Source organism: Polypterus senegalus, chromosome 13, assembly GCF_016835505.1.
Source record: "Polypterus senegalus isolate Bchr_013 chromosome 13, ASM1683550v1, whole genome shotgun sequence".
Taxonomy (NCBI): domain Eukaryota; kingdom Metazoa; phylum Chordata; class Cladistia; order Polypteriformes; family Polypteridae; genus Polypterus; species Polypterus senegalus.
The window spans coordinates 115,435,015-115,450,964 of record NC_053166.1 but is presented as its reverse complement, the minus strand read 5'-3'; the positions used below and the strand labels follow the sequence as shown (position 1 = coordinate 115,450,964).

Sequence of the window (15,950 nt, the reverse complement as noted above, 5' to 3'; positions counted from 1 at the left end):
CTGGTGTTTGTTCAGGTTTGGTTCCTCTCTTGTACTCAATACCTCTGTCCTACCGCAAATAAATTAGACTGGTTTAAGTTGGCACATAGATAGATAGATGTGGCATTTTGGCACAGTAGTTATGTATGCTGCCATACAGCTATGGACAACCAAATTAAAATCTTGTATTGATAACTGTCTCTCTCCCCTCTCCCCATATCCACATGGCCTTCCCCTAGGTTACTTATTCCCCTCTGCCAATCTAAAGGAAGTGTGTGTTTGGTTAATTGGTGGCTCTAAACTGGCACCATTTGAATGATTGTGTATGTGTGCCCTTTAACATACAGGAGCTACATCCAAGGCTGCATGTCTTCTTATGCCCAGTTTTCACAAGATAAGGACTAACACCATGATGCTCTAAAGTAAAATAAGTAAACTAGAAAATGAATGTTTGGACAGATGCCCCCCATCTACTAAAAATTCAGGAAATATCAAATTGTTTAAATATTGTTTTATATTTCAGTTACTAGCCATGTTTGACCCTGACAACCAACACAACCCTTTAATGGGCAGTCTTCCAAAATTCCAGGTTGCTGCACTGTACTGAGCTTCACGGAGCTCTCAGCTTTTTGATGAACTTTGTTTCTTTATTTCCTTCAGATGCAAAGTCATAGTTTTACTTTTGTTTTTGTACTCTTTCCCTTTCATTAAGTTTCTTATTTTCCATCCTTATTTCGATGTTGTGTTGATGCAGATTTTGAAGGAATGCATATACATTTCTGTCCACTGCTTCCTTATTTTGAAAGCACGGTGCATTGCCAATATGAGCAGTTTTAGAAAGACTGTTATGTGCCTGTTATGAATCCTAAATAACAAAGCTGCCCCAAAACTGGAGTTTTGTCTAATTGATGAACGGGTCAGAACACACTTAACAATTCTGACATTTCTTGAGTTGCTTATTTAATACTGTGTATATTGTGGCTGTTTACTATTACTACTAATTTAATCTTTATTTTTATGCATTAGAATTAACGTGAATAATTTTAAAAATTTAGAAGTTATAGAAATATTATATCCTACAATATGAAAACCATACACACACTCACACACAAGTACATACTGTATATATAAATATGGATTTATATGTGGTTTATATATATTATATTATATAAGTGTTATGATTCACTAGTTTAGAGCAAACTTATCAGTAGAGCATGAATGAGCCCAAGCAATGGATTTAAAATAAATTGTTGCTAAGTTTGCAAAGATGAAGTCAAGAAAGCAGTTGTAAATTTCAGTGGTTTGTATTTTTATACTTGTAAATAAAATTAGTTAAGCATATTCTTTTTTTATTTTTTATACTGCAAATCTGTTTGTAAATTGAAACTACCATCAAGCATTTTATCTACTGTATATACAATTTGTATATTGTTATATTTGTATTTACAAATTTTTAAAGTAAAGCAAAATTAATTTCACATTAATTTACTTAATATCTGTAGTAAACTGCAGGTTTTCTTTGACATCATTTACCAAGAATTTTGAAATTCATCGAAACAAATATATACCTGTTGTCCACATAAAATGCATAAATGAATGTGAATGTATAAATCAGTTCATAATCCATTTAGACCACCATATTACAAACAAAATGTTATATAAAGATAAAAAGATATCAAATGGTAAAATAGCATTAATCCTACTTTTATGAAGCTCTTATGTTGTAGAGGAGGGTCATATGACTGGCCTTTTGGGAGCGCCACTTACAACTTTGCATAGGGTGGCAAAAATGACAGAGCTGGCCCTTTATTAACACCATCAAGAATAAAAATAAAGATGAACACTTTAAGATACATTAAGGAAATAAATCACTAATGAAACAAATTAACATATTTTTTAATGCCAGACCTCAACATCATTCTGATTTTATGAAGTAAGAATTTAGGGATTGTGGAAGAATAAAATAAAATGAACTTGTAATAGGGAGCATTCAGGAGTATTACCTTCATTGTATGGTCCCTAACATCATGTAGGTCACAGGCTCACCTGCAGCAAGCAAGAGAGCGTTGTTTTTTCACCTAAAACGTGCCAACTGCCTGCATAAAACTGAATTTAAATGGGTGCCTTGATGGCTTTTAATGAGGTGACATTATAGGCAGAAATGATCTTTCACAGGTCTAATCTTTGTGCACGTGTCTCGTTTTTGCAGGGCACATCTGTCTTTCAAGTTCATGCCTATGATGGTGATAAAGGAATCAATGATGAGATCATCTACAGCATTAATGGTGCGTGTCTTTGGAAGGCTGTGTGTCTTGCTTACCATGAATAATTTTGTACATTGCATAATACACACTGAAACAATGCTTTTCTTTCTCTCTGATGTTCTTCGTGTTTTTTATTTAGAGTCTAATTGGAATGGATTGTTCAGAATCAATGAGTCATCTGGAATAATTTATGTAAATAGAAGCATCGACAGGGAGGAGTTATTGGATATTAATACTGTGGTAAAACTCAAAATTAAGGTAACTTGAAAATCACTCTTTCTCTTGTTTTTGTCTCAGATGTGGAAAAGTAACTAACACTGTAACTTTAAGCAAATTTGGAACACTGGTGAACAAAAATCAAAATGCTGTGAAATTTAGCGAGGCTACAAACCGGAGTATTCAGATAAAAATGAAATACATGGATAGCTGCCAATAACTGAAAAGCATAGTATACAATAATCATCATTACCTAATGATTAACATCAATGACCAGAATCAAATTAAACACATGTAACAATACGAAGGTCTGAACGAAGACTTTTTAAATTATGCATAGGCTTAAGAGTATGTGGCTGTGCATGGCTGGGTAGCCTGACCCTGTATCCCTGAACCAGGCTACACAGACTGGATTAATGGATGAAAGGCCAAAATGAAATGGACTGATAAAGTGAAGTAAATGTCACACCACATCAGGCTGTTAATCACCTAAGGCAATGAGCCTGCCCTTCACCAGCGTAGCATTTTGCCTTTTGTAGTGTATGAGGCTGCTTGGTTAAGGTTGGTTAAATACTGACCACTCACCTGTCTACTGCACGCCAACAGACTCAGTGGATTTTGATTCAGATCCCACGGTTGGCACACTATACACCAGGGGTCCCCAACTCCGGTCCTGGAGGGCCCCAGTGGCTACAGATTTTCATTTTAACCCTTTTCTTAATTAGTGACTTGTTTTTTCCTAATTAACTTCTTTTGAATTAATTTTATTTGATTTGCTCTTGAAGACTCAGACCCCTTATCTCTTTTTCCTTAATTAGCAGCCAAACAATAATGAGATACAAAATGAGCCAAAACATTACCAGCAAACGGTGTATATCATACAATATCTGAGAATAAATAAAGAAATCCATCTGCTCAGGTCTCCAAAACATTTTAACAGTGCTCTTGGAAAAGAGAAAAATGTGTGCTATTACACAATGAGAGCAGCAACAAGCCCTGGAATTAAAGAACACATTTAATTAACAAGACTCTGCGCCTATTTAAGCAACTGCTTGTAGTGAAATTGGTTAGAGTTTGAGGCCCTGACTTAGGTGGTCTTCTGTTGGCTCACTCACTTCACATTTCATTTCTGTTTAAGGAAAGAAATGAAGCAATTCAGAGGAACGATAAAGAAATTCAGGGGAACAAATCTTAAAAAAAAAACCAAGTCAATTAAAATTAATTCAAAAGAAGTTAATTAGGAAAAAACAGGTAACTAATTAAGAAAATGGTTAGAATGAAAACCTGCAGCCACTGGGACCCTCCAGGACTGGAGTTGGGTACCACTGCTATACACATCTAAACAAGTGTCTGCAAGAGTGAGAATGGCTTAAACTGAATGTTTCTGTGTAATTCCCATTTATTTCCATGCTGCCAAAATGTTTTTTTAATTCAAATTGGAAACTCAAAATTAGCGCTGTAATGACTGCACAGGAACAAACAGTCATAGATGTTTTTTAAATTAAGGTTCAGCAGATAAAGTGGGAAAAGCACGCCAAGATCAATGCCAGTAAGTAAGAAAATTTGTATTTTAAACAGAGACGAAACATGAAGCAGAAATCTGTGTCATAAAGAACACAGTAAGAAGGTCAGGAGCCAGGAAGCAGATTAATGTTTATTAGCCAATACAAGAGGCAAGTGAAAAAAACTTTCAGGAAAGTGAAACAAGTCAAGCCCACAGAATCAAACTGCAATAATACGCTGCATGACAAGTTCTTAGAAGTAGTATGAATACTCAGATGATTCAAAAATGTGTGATGCCAACCTTTATCCTGTCAAAGTGATGACTTTACACGACATGCGCCTTTGATCGTTAAGCCTAGCAAATACAAAACAATGCCAGTTCAGGTCCCGTTACTGCTAGAAGGGATCCTGCATTGTTGGGACCTTGAGCAAGGCCCTTAAGCTGAAAATTGCTCCGGAGTGCTGTACATTAGCTGATTCTGCACTCTGACCCCCAAACATCATGTGAAAAAAAAATTCAACTCAGGGATTAATAAAAAAATCTAAATCAAAAGAAACAATGGCTGTGTTTATACAAAAACAATACAGTGAGTGACTGGAAAGATTGGGGGAGAGACATGTAATGAACAGTGTGAATAAATGAATGGATAACATTTGATGTTTTACTGTCATAATAATTTGATTTTCTTTATATTCATTGATATTTTAGGCTGAAGAAAAACACCCTTCTGTAAGTGGAATGCCAGGCCAAGCTTTTACTTATGTTAATATCACAATTACAGATATTAATGACAACAAGCCCATATTCTACAACTGCATCTCAGTCATTTCCTGCAACTTCAACCAAGAAGAAAACATATTTGTTGGTGAAATAGAAGAGCACTCAGCGTCTGGCATTTCCGTAAAAAATCTGACAATTGTTGCTCGTGACTTAGACAAGGTCAGTCAGTCATTTTCCAACCTGCAATATCCTAACACAAGGTACATTTTGAAAATGTTATTATTATTTGCAATGAAGCTAAAATTTTACCTGTACTGCTTTACATGTGTAAGGTGACTGCTGTGGGGTTAAATTAGCGCTATATGTGCAAATATCATCCCATGTTAATACTTGCCATTTCCAAAAATACAATACAATACAATACAATTTATTTTTGTATAGCCCAAAATCACACAAGAAGTACCACAATGGGCTTTAACAGGCCCTGCCACTTGACAGCCCCCCAGCCTTGACTCTCTGAGAAGACAAGGAAAAACTCCCAAAAAAACCTTGTAGGGAAAAATGGAAGAAACCTTGGGAAAGGCAGTTCAAAGAGAGACCCTTTCCAGGTAGGTTGGGCGTGCAGTGGGTGTCAAAAAGAAGGGGGTCAATACAATACAATACACAGAACAGAACAAATCCTCAATACAGTATAAAAAATAAAAATGTACAAGTATGGAGCAGAATTTAACAGTAGGTGATATCCCATAATATGATTTGGATTTGTTTAGAGTCCTGAAGACCTCAGCCATCAAGCTGCCTCCCCCATTTGGCCATTCCACAGCTTAAACAGTGCTGGGCCAGCCAATCTGATGTAAGGACCCCTGCAATCCTCCACCAGGGATGACTTTATCTTAGGCAGGCAAAACAACTTGGCAGGTGCGCCGTATCACCAAGTGCCACATTTGAGTACCGAGAGGAGAAACAGAATAGGTGTGATATATAGAATTTGTGAATTAGTCACAAATGAATTTTACCTTTCAGATTGAAACCTTTCATTAATTAGGCTACTGATTTCTCTTTTGGGGGAAAATGAAAGTTTAAAGCAGCGGTGGCAGTGGGAAAGCCAGCAGGGGCTGGGGGGGAAATTGTCACTGTAGAGATGGGGAGGGCCGAAACATGACAGAAAATGTATGAAAAAATTTTATATATATATACAATGTGTAATCATTTTCTATCAAACCTCACTCTGCTTATTTTCACATAACTAGTTAACATATTTAAAAAATGTTTAGATCACTTGATATATTTATTAGCTTGCTCTTATGTAACAGTTTACACTGCAAGAGTCAAACTCAGTCTCTGGAAGGTTATAATTTCTATTGGGTTTTGTTCCTGTTGTGAATTAGTCACAAATGAATTTTACCTTTCAGATTGAAATCTTTCATTAATTTGGCTACTCATTTCTCTTTTGGGGGAAAATGAAAGTGTGAAGCAGTGGTGGCAGTGGCAAAACCAGCAGGTACTGGGGGAAATAGTCACTGTAGGCCCCATTCTAATGGGGAGGGCCAAAACATCAACAACAACAACATTTATTTATATAGCACATTTTCATACAAAAAATGTAGCTCAAAGTGTTTTACAAAATGAAGAATAGAAAAATAGAAGGCACAGTAAGAAAATGAAATAAGTCAACATTAATTAACATAGAATATGTAAGGTCTGATGGCCAGGGTGGACAGAAAAAATAAAAAAAAAAAACTGCAGGGATTCCAGACCATGAGACCGCCCAGTCCCTTCTGGGCAAAATATGACAGAAAATATATGAAAAAATGAAATCTATATCATAACATTCTCATAAATCATAATATAAACACTCATAGAAATAATAATTACAACAGAAAGCAGTTTTGAATTTTAAAAAAAGCCCAAACTGATTGCTTGCACGTTGCCACACATGCTGTCCTCCTACAAAAAGGTTGCGCAACTCAGACTCATTGAAGTGCAAAAAATTGAGAGAGGGCTCTTTTTACTTCAGCTTTCCTTCGACTCAATTAGACTTCCTGGTTCAACCGACCAGCTACACCTGGTCAGAGTTCCAGTGAGAAAGTGAACTACAAGAGCAAAGTGACTTGAGGTAGAGAAATGGATCATCCAATGAATTGTGCAAAAAACATAGAAAATTTCAGAGAGATAAGGGGGCAGCTCAAATGATGAAGGTGATGACCAAGCAAGTGACACTGAAGACACTGCAATGGATACAAATGAATGGTATAATAACAAAAGAGAGACAAACATGTCGAAAGTGATGTGGCTTATCATAATTTGCCAGTGCTAACTATGCTATCTTAGCACTCTTGTTCAGCTACCCCACCAACCTACTGTGCTCCCAAATTCAGTCACAAGAGCTCTTACAAATCATTTACTAAATACTTTGCAATTGTGTGCATTATGTACTGGAAGTGCATTAGTAGCATGGGGTGGTTGGACTGAGGGGTCCAACTAATGAGCTTAAACCATGCAGTCAAAAGCCTTGCTATGCCACTGCCTTTTGGAGAATGGCTAGTAATGAGTATGTTTTATAAGAATGTTTAGTTCAGGTGACAAATGATTTTCTTTAAGGGGCTTTCCAAAATCCTAGTGGAAATGAATGGGGGCAATTCGTGAACTGAGTTTCAAAGTTCAAACCTAAATTCACAATTAATGAAAAACAAAACAAGAGACTAAACATGCTGTAATGCCTTTTCTCTGACTAAATACTTTGAGATTTATTTCAAAGCTAATCCAAAGATTAAATGTGTGGCAATGTGAGCCACTCTATTAAGAAGTGATGCTGTAATAACATCATATACCAAGGTACCAACCAAGCACTTGACATGAAACATGTTAATATTTAGTGTCTGTTTAGATTTTTTATGGGTTTCTCGCCACCAATTTGTATGGTCAGACTTAATTTCTGATGTTACTTTTTCATTCTATCATTTCCCTTACGAGTTGTTTACTTATTTAATGTGTTTTGCCCACCATCTTTAATTTTAATGATTGCTGTTCTTTTGCATATCTGTTGTTAGGGCAACAACCTTGTGTGCCCAGGGGTGTGTTGACCGGGGTGTGGGTAATTAATGTGGTTCTGCTTTAAACTTCTTTCATTTGATTTTTTTTCTTGTTTTGTGGGTATGATTTTTGGCTCGCATCTTGTCTTGACAACCATGTCTTTTGATCTCCTGGTTTTGACCCTTTTCATTCTTATGTCTATATCTATATCTTATAGTATTGCCACATATGGGGGTTTTCTTTTTGTATAGTTTGTCCTGTTTAATGTTAGTAATATGTTAGTAATAATACTGGTGGCACAGATTCCTAGGTTGTAAATACTGGGGTCTGTAGCTTTAAAGATGTTTTCATTGGATTTGAAAGGCTTTTGGGATTTGTAATTTGTAATACTAGGCATTGTACATATAAAACTAGAAGAGAAGGATATGGCGGGACTTTTTAACTTTATCATTTTTTCATAAACTCGATCATTCGCAGCAGCAAGAAACTTTTTTTGAACTGGATATTCACACCAGAGGAGGATTGGCACAGCATTCAAATACAGAAATGGTGTTGGGCATTTTTCTCATTCCTGTCCTGTGTGAAAAGATCAGACTTTAAACTCTTAAAAAGGTTTGAGGCAGCCACCCGTATATTATCCTTGGCTGCAATGGGCTTTGAGAATAAGACATTAGTGTCTTTGATGGAGTCCAAACCAAAACTGATGAATAGTGGTTAAGATGGCAGTTTTAAATGCCAAGACCAGATGTAATGTGAGGGAACCGGAAGTGACATTCTTCTGACATCATAGCCGGAAGTGATGTTCTTCTAGGCACCAGAACCGGAAGTGACATTCCTCTCGGCACCAGAACCAGATGTGATGTCTTTAGGGATGAGTCAGACAGGTTTTCCCATTTTTGGTCTTTAGAGGTAACAGAAGAAGGTTTAATGCACCCTGCCACCCCCTGTCCTGATGTGGAATTACACGCACTTTTTCCAAACAGTTTCCTACTACTCACACGTGTGTGACACTTGGTTTAATATTTATGGAAGAGGCATGCCTCAGAAGATTAGAAATCTTCTTGGCACTGGTGATAGGATTGTGTTATATTATTCATTTTTCCCAAAAGCAGTTTAGAAATAGGACTATTCCATTACATCTTTCTGTCAAGGAACTGTTCACTGCACTTCAGGATTCGCAAACACAGTTTACAGTAAAGACTTTTGCGACATGGCATACATTTTATATCACTTTTCAATGCTGTGTTTGTAAATAGTTTTATATGTTTAGAGCTTAATATATTTAATTTATTTTGATATTTTTCTGGTGTACTTGCTAAAATTAGGTAGTTTAGTGGAAGAATACTATAGTGACCTAACTCTATCCATCCCTTATTTTACAAGTATAGCGGCAAACCTATTTGCAACCTCTTCACCCTCCAAAAATTTGGTTTGCTACGAGTTTGCTGTCATAACACCTGTGTGTGAAAAATGTACAAAAAAGTAAATGTTTTGTGGTTTGAAAGTAGAGGTTCTTATATACTTCTAAATACAGCCATTCAAGGTATGGAAGAGGCACTTCTTGTAACTGGTGTTGCTCTCCTGATGATTACTTCATGTCTTCTTTTATACTATCTGAAGCAAAAGGGAAGGAGCAAGTGGCAGTGGAAGTGATGTCAGTTGGTATCAGGTGGGACTTCCTCCTTACTAGTAATGGAAATTAAAATTTTTATTATGCACAGTGTAACGTCTTCACCCCATAGTCCCCATAACATACTCATGATTGTCTTGGCAAGTCCGTTCCCAAAGAATATGCTTGCGTTCTTGACTTAAATGAGAAACAAAATGGTGGCATGTACAAGTAATAAACAAAAAAGATAAAAAAAACATTAAAAAAATAATTTAAATCAAAAACACTACTGTAGGACATGGCACACATTCTTTTTTTAAAAAAACTAGCCTGCTGTTGGGTTGTATTGCTGGTAGAGTGGATTTCATGGTGTTTTCATTATTTTTTGTTATACAGTATATGCTATTTACTTTGTTTTTGATTTTGTGTTGTTTCTCTCTTTCAATCTCCCATTATTACAAGAATCTAGTGTCACTTTTGTATGTGACTGGGAAGTGGTCACCTGAGTTGCCATGTGACAGACAGCATGGCAGCCATTTCTTAATGAAAGGAGGCTAGTTTTTTTTTTGTGGTAGGGTCCTAGAGTGATGTTATTTCCCTTTATACTCTTTATTAAATAGACTTTAACAGAAGTCCCGAATTCCATACTCTTACCACACTGTCATGATTTATGGAATGGAGGACAGTTCATAGCGGTGATTGGCAGATGGCCCCACCTCTGGGGTGGGGGGACCACCAACAAAATATACAGAACATAGAGAAGGCAACCTATGTACATGGACAAATCCAAAAATAAAGAATGATACACATAATAAACATTAAAAGAATAAACAATGAACAAAAGAGACATAGAACATGAACTTGAACATCTGCCAGGACAGGAACCCTGACTGAGATATGACACTCTTATTGTGACTCTGTAGCTCCTGATTCACCAGTGAAACAGGTCAGATACACAAGATTCACTGGCATCTAAGCATCTTGACATTGTTTAGCCAACTCTGCTCAGTTCAACCCCTCTCCAACACATATGGCCAGAGAAGGACATTCTTGTCCATGATCACATTGTTAAAACTTTAAGGAGTTACAGCGGGTCATTTTTAGAAAGCTGCTTCTTTCTTTAAGTCATCAATTTAAACTCCTCTTTAAATGATATTATAACAAACAATTATCATATTGCAAGATATTACAAATACACAGCAAAGTGAAAACAATATTAACAAAGGAATGTTTCAGAATTGAGCAGCCCTGTATCTCAGTCCATTTCTCCTCTGAATATTTTCATTTCTAAACATCTTAATTATCTTAACAGAGGACCTGAAGTAGAAGGATATGTGTCACAGATTTTTTAATACCTTTTTAATACCGGCCCACCTTCTAAAGGTTTCATTTCACTCCTGCCCGTTCCCACATACAGCCAACCCCAATAACACATTATATATTTTTTATTGCCCTTACAGTCTCATGTCCTTATCAACCTGACTATAAAAGTGGGATGCACATTGCTGCTTGTTCAGTTCAACCCCTGCCCGCTCCCACACAACCAACCTTAGTTTTGCCTGCTACTCTCTACAACACTAAACGGATGTCTCATTTTACAAAATATTAAGTTGGTTCCTATGACTGACATGAGAGTTGTGAGGAAATGCATCCCTCTGTTTTGTAGCCTATAAGGTTCAAAGATTATCTCTTTTTGGAATTGCCTTCTTTTTTTGACAATCGTTTCACTTCAGTTTTGAAGTAACCTTTTTATCTCTCTCTGTGTAATTTCATGTAATTTTCATCATTGCATATTTAGAATTTACTGACTTTTACTGTATTTTTTCTGAAGTTTATTCTAGACTGGCCTTCATGCTATAACTATGTATAGACAGATGAGAGAGACAATAAAGTCTGGACTAAATCACCTTATTAAGTTTACTTTAAGACTAATTTAAGACTAGTTTAAGACTATTTGTCTTACTGCCAGTGCTAAAATACTTAACAATCAAGCTGCACATGCTGTGCCTACAGAGTTGTAACATTTATGGCATCTTTCTTAAATAAAGTATTATGTCAAATTTTAGCACTGGAATGTGTGTCCTGTGTCACCAGTACTTTTTTTCCAATTTAAAGACATGGGTATGCATATTAAATAATTATTAGCACCTAACATGATATACAGTATCTAGATATTCCTCTATGCTTGATAAAAAGGTGTCTACTTCTTATTTTCTCACTTCTATGTGGGGTCAATGTGCTCAAAAAACCTTCTCCAAACAGCTCGGTTCTACACCTCTTTGCCAATCAAGCCCTTTTCCTTCAGATCTTTTATTTTATCCATCAACCTTCATTTTTGCATCTTTTGCTTCCTTTACCCCTGTACTTCCATTTCTATCAGTCCTTTGCTCACATATTCATTGTTTCTTCACAGCACATGTCCATAATCACTTCAACCTACTTTTCTGTACTTTCTTAGATGTCTCTCCCACTTCTGTTGTACCTCTGATTGTCTCATTTCTTATTTGTCCTTTCTCCATTCATCATTGCTGGTCTTACCAAAGTCTTTAAAACTTTACCTTTACCTTAATTCTTTGATCACACAATACTCCTAGTACTGTCTTCCAGTTGTTCCATCCACACTTCACTCTGTGGATTGCTTCTGAATCATGGCACTATATGGGTTATGTCTACGCCTAGTTTTCATTCTTCGGCTATCACTGATCCTTGATATTTAAATGTATCTACTCTTTTTAACACTAGAATTACCAGAGCCTACGAAAAAACTCGTAAATCCAGCCCACCTTAAATCCCTTTGCACCTCTCCATCAGCGTCTTTTGTCTTCTAAATGTGTCGATAAGCCCAAGCAGCAAGCAGCCTGCTATACCATCCCCCCCACCACCTCAGAATGGGCAAGAAGTTCTCTCAGTTCCTTCCTTGATTGATTATCTGAGAGTGAGCTACCCAGAATTGTAGGAGGAAATAACTTGATGTGTGTTTTGTGTCTACAACAATCTATGTAAACACATCATTAAAAAAGAAACGTTTTTCATGTTTTAGTAATAAATGACAAAATGTAGACATGAACTGTATAATGTGTGTGAAGGCTGATGGCCAAATATCAAATAAACACTTTCACAAAAGCTGCAAGTACAATACAACAGCTTCCCTGGCAAAGTTAGCATACTGAGCTACTCTTATTGTTAATATTATACAATAAAAACATACATTTGTTTAGTGTCTGTAACAGCCTCTGTAAATTTATAGCACTTGTAAAAGTTAGCGTTTTTTTTTCACTTTTATTCTCTCAGTCGCAATCACGATACAACAAGAGATCTGACGCAGTTACTTTTTATCTGAAACTGGAAGTAACTGTAGATGTGTGGTGTTTTGAGACAATGGAACTGGAAATTCTCTGATCTGGAGGGACATAAGCTGACACACAAACGCTGGTGAATCTGCCTTCTTCGTATCTCACTGTCACTTGATTTTTTTTTTTATTCAGTTTTATTGAGTGTTTCTACTCACGCTGAATTAGTATGTACCTTATGGTCCATGATGTCAAAGCCGCACTGACAAAAAACAGAGACATAGGTATATATGATATTTGGAATAACTCATTTTATGACCTGTATAGTACATTTCGGAAAACGTGGCACTGATGCAACATATTATTCATATTATTCATATTCATTCACACACCTTCTTGCACTTGTAATCAGTGACCGCATTTTTTTTTTCGATCTTGCCAGAGTCCACTTTTGGGTGCATGGGGTATTTCTTTTGTACTCCAGGACATGCAGAGGAAAGAATAGTACAGTGAGATCAGTTCCGCGCTATATGCAATCATAAGATTCAAATGTTAACAGTTCCCACACATCCAACTACATTTACAACATGTGTACCTGTTGCAATGTACACACTTCTCTCTGTTCTGTGGTTTGATTAATTTTAAGTTTTGATTAGTGACGAACAAACCCTGCAGAGTTTGCTTTTCTCTGAGTTCGGTGAAACCACAGAACTATTCTGGAACTTCACTGAACTCTGTGAATTGCTTTGAAGTTAATGGAGAAGGAGGAAGTTAAGTAGTTTTGAGTAGACCATAATGAGGCAATTTGTTTTGATTGTCACTGAACGCTAGGGAAGCACTATGTTGGCCAGAATATTGAGGCCAAAAATGTGATCTAATCATGAGCAGTTGTGCTAAACACTAGACCACAGTGCATCGAACAACAAAAGATGCAGACAAAATGATAACCATAGCAAAATACAACAAATGGCCACAAACTAGCAGTATGTTAAAATATTTTTGTTTCAGTTGTCATATATCTGGTGGCAGTGCTCATAACATTCTCATTATGGTCAGCTAACTTACCTCTCAATTGAAAATATTGCAAGTTTTTTTTTTAAACATATGCACACATGCGGGTTTAAAGGTTGGAGTACTGATTCAGGTTCTAATATCACGCATGGGCGAGGCAGATTGTCAATGATCTTACAGTACGAGTGCGTGAAAGTTCTGCACATAGCTGCTACAGTTCTGTGATGTCCCACTGGATTCATAAGGCATCATGGGGCACTGGGAAAAATGCTTTGATGTAAAGCAAATTTCCTTGAAAATATTCAGCTAACAAGGTATTAGCAAATACAGCATATTCACTGTGAAAAATGCTTTGGCAACTTTTTCCTATTAACTTTTGACCTTTGTTACATAGACTCAGTTTCCTAAGTGATATGATGGCTATGATTTTGCTTACTCTTTAGTAATCAAAAAAGAAATGTGTGCTGTATTACTTTTTTTATAGACTGCAGACATGCAGATATGTTAGTCCTTTAGGAACTTAGTTTTACTTCCACATTTTACTGTTTATCTACCACCTGAATTTAAAAATGAAGAAAGAAGAAACTCAATTATGAAAGGAATTGAATTTGAAAACAAAAAAACTCCAGCCTTTGATTTTCTTTATTTCTTTCCCTCAGCTGCACTGTTAATTTTTCCTTTATGCAATAATGTTTTATCTAATGCAGTGTTTTTATAATTTATAAAATATATTAAGATAATTAATATGAATTACTATTAATTAATTATTAAATAAATATATATATTAGGTGGAGTGGTGGCTCTGAGGCTAGGGATCTGCACTAGTAATTGGAAGGTTGATGGTTTGAATCCCGTAAATGCCAAAAAGGGACTCTGTTCTTTTGGCCCCTTCAGCGAGGCCCTTAACCTGCAATTGCTGAGCGCTTTGAATAGTAAGAAAAAGCGCTATATAAATGCAAAGAATTATTATTAAGAGAGACTAAACAAGTATAATAAAAGAAAATACAATCCCAATTCCAAAAAAGTTGAAATGTAAATAAAAACAGAATGAATGCAGTGATTTGCAAATCTCATAAACAGATATTTTATTCACAGGACACAGAAAACATAACAAATGCTAATTTCATGGCAGCAACACATCTCAAAAAAGTTAGGACTGGGCTGGAAAAGTAAGTGGTACTAAAAAGAAACAGCAGGGGGAGCATTTTACAACTAACTAAGTTAATTGGTAGCAGGTCAGTAACATGATTGGGTGTAAAAAGATCATTTTAGGGAAGCAGAGCCTCTAAGAAGGTAAAGATGGGCAGAGGTTCACCAATCTGCAAAAAACTGCATCCACAAGTTGTGGAACAACTTCAGATTAATGTTCTGTAAAGACTTTGAATATCTCATCATATACAGTACATAATATCATCAAATAATTCTGAGAATCTGAGAGTTCAAGGGATAAAGTCAAAAATTATTTGGATGGCTGTGATCTTTGGACCCTCAGGCAGCACTGCATTAACAACAGGCATGATTCTGTAATGGAAATCATTGTACAGTATTGGCTCTGGAACACTTCCAGAAATCACCGTCTGTGATTACAGTTTGCTGTGCCATTCACAAATGCAGGTTAAAGCTCTATCATGCATAGAAGAAGCCAAATGTGAACATGACCCAGAAATGCCGCCGTCTACTCTGAGACGAAGCTCATTTAAAATGGACTGAGGCAAAGTGGAAAACTGTTCTGTGGTTTGAAATTCACTTTGGAAAACATGGATGCAGAGTCTTTCTGATTAAAGAGAAGAGGGACATTCTGGCTTGCTTTCAGTGGTCAATTCAAAAGCCTGCATCTCTGGTGGTATGAGGAAGTTATGGGGATGCATTAGTGTCTATGGAATTGGCTTGCACATCTGGAAAAGCACCATCAGTTTTGAAACGTATATGCAGGTTTTAGAGCAACATGTGCTTCCATCCAGATGATGTCTTTTTCAGAGAAAGCCTTGCATATGCTACACAGATACTGCTTCTATTACAACAGCATGGCCTTGTAGTAAAAGAGTCCAAGTGCTGAACTGATCTGCGTGCAGTCCAGCCCTTTCACAAACTGAAAACATTTTTGCACATCACAAAATGAAAAACACAACAAAAAGACCCAGGACTGTTGAGCAGCTAGAATCCAGTGTCAAACCAGAAGGGGACAACATTCCTCTCTCAAACGTCCAGCAACTGGTCTCCTCAGTTTCCCAGACATTTATGGTCTGTTGTTAAAAGAAGAGGGGATGCTACATAGTGGTAAACATGGCCCTGTCCTAACTTTTTTGAGATGTTTTGCTGCCATC

The 15,950-nt window shown here is 36.5% G+C and overlaps 1 protein-coding gene across 1 annotated transcript in view; it reads left to right on the top strand.

Annotated features, from left to right (window-relative positions):
• The window catches only part of cdhr2 (cadherin related family member 2), a 129,723-nt gene that overhangs the window by 35,384 nt on the left and 78,389 nt on the right, over positions 1 to 15,950 (top strand). Inside the window, exons 10-12 of the mRNA XM_039776154.1 lie at positions 2,189 to 2,264; positions 2,383 to 2,501; positions 4,672 to 4,902. Of these exons, the coding sequence (XP_039632088.1) occupies positions 2,189 to 2,264; positions 2,383 to 2,501; positions 4,672 to 4,902 (426 nt within the window). The remainder of the gene's footprint in view (positions 1 to 2,188; positions 2,265 to 2,382; positions 2,502 to 4,671; positions 4,903 to 15,950) is intronic.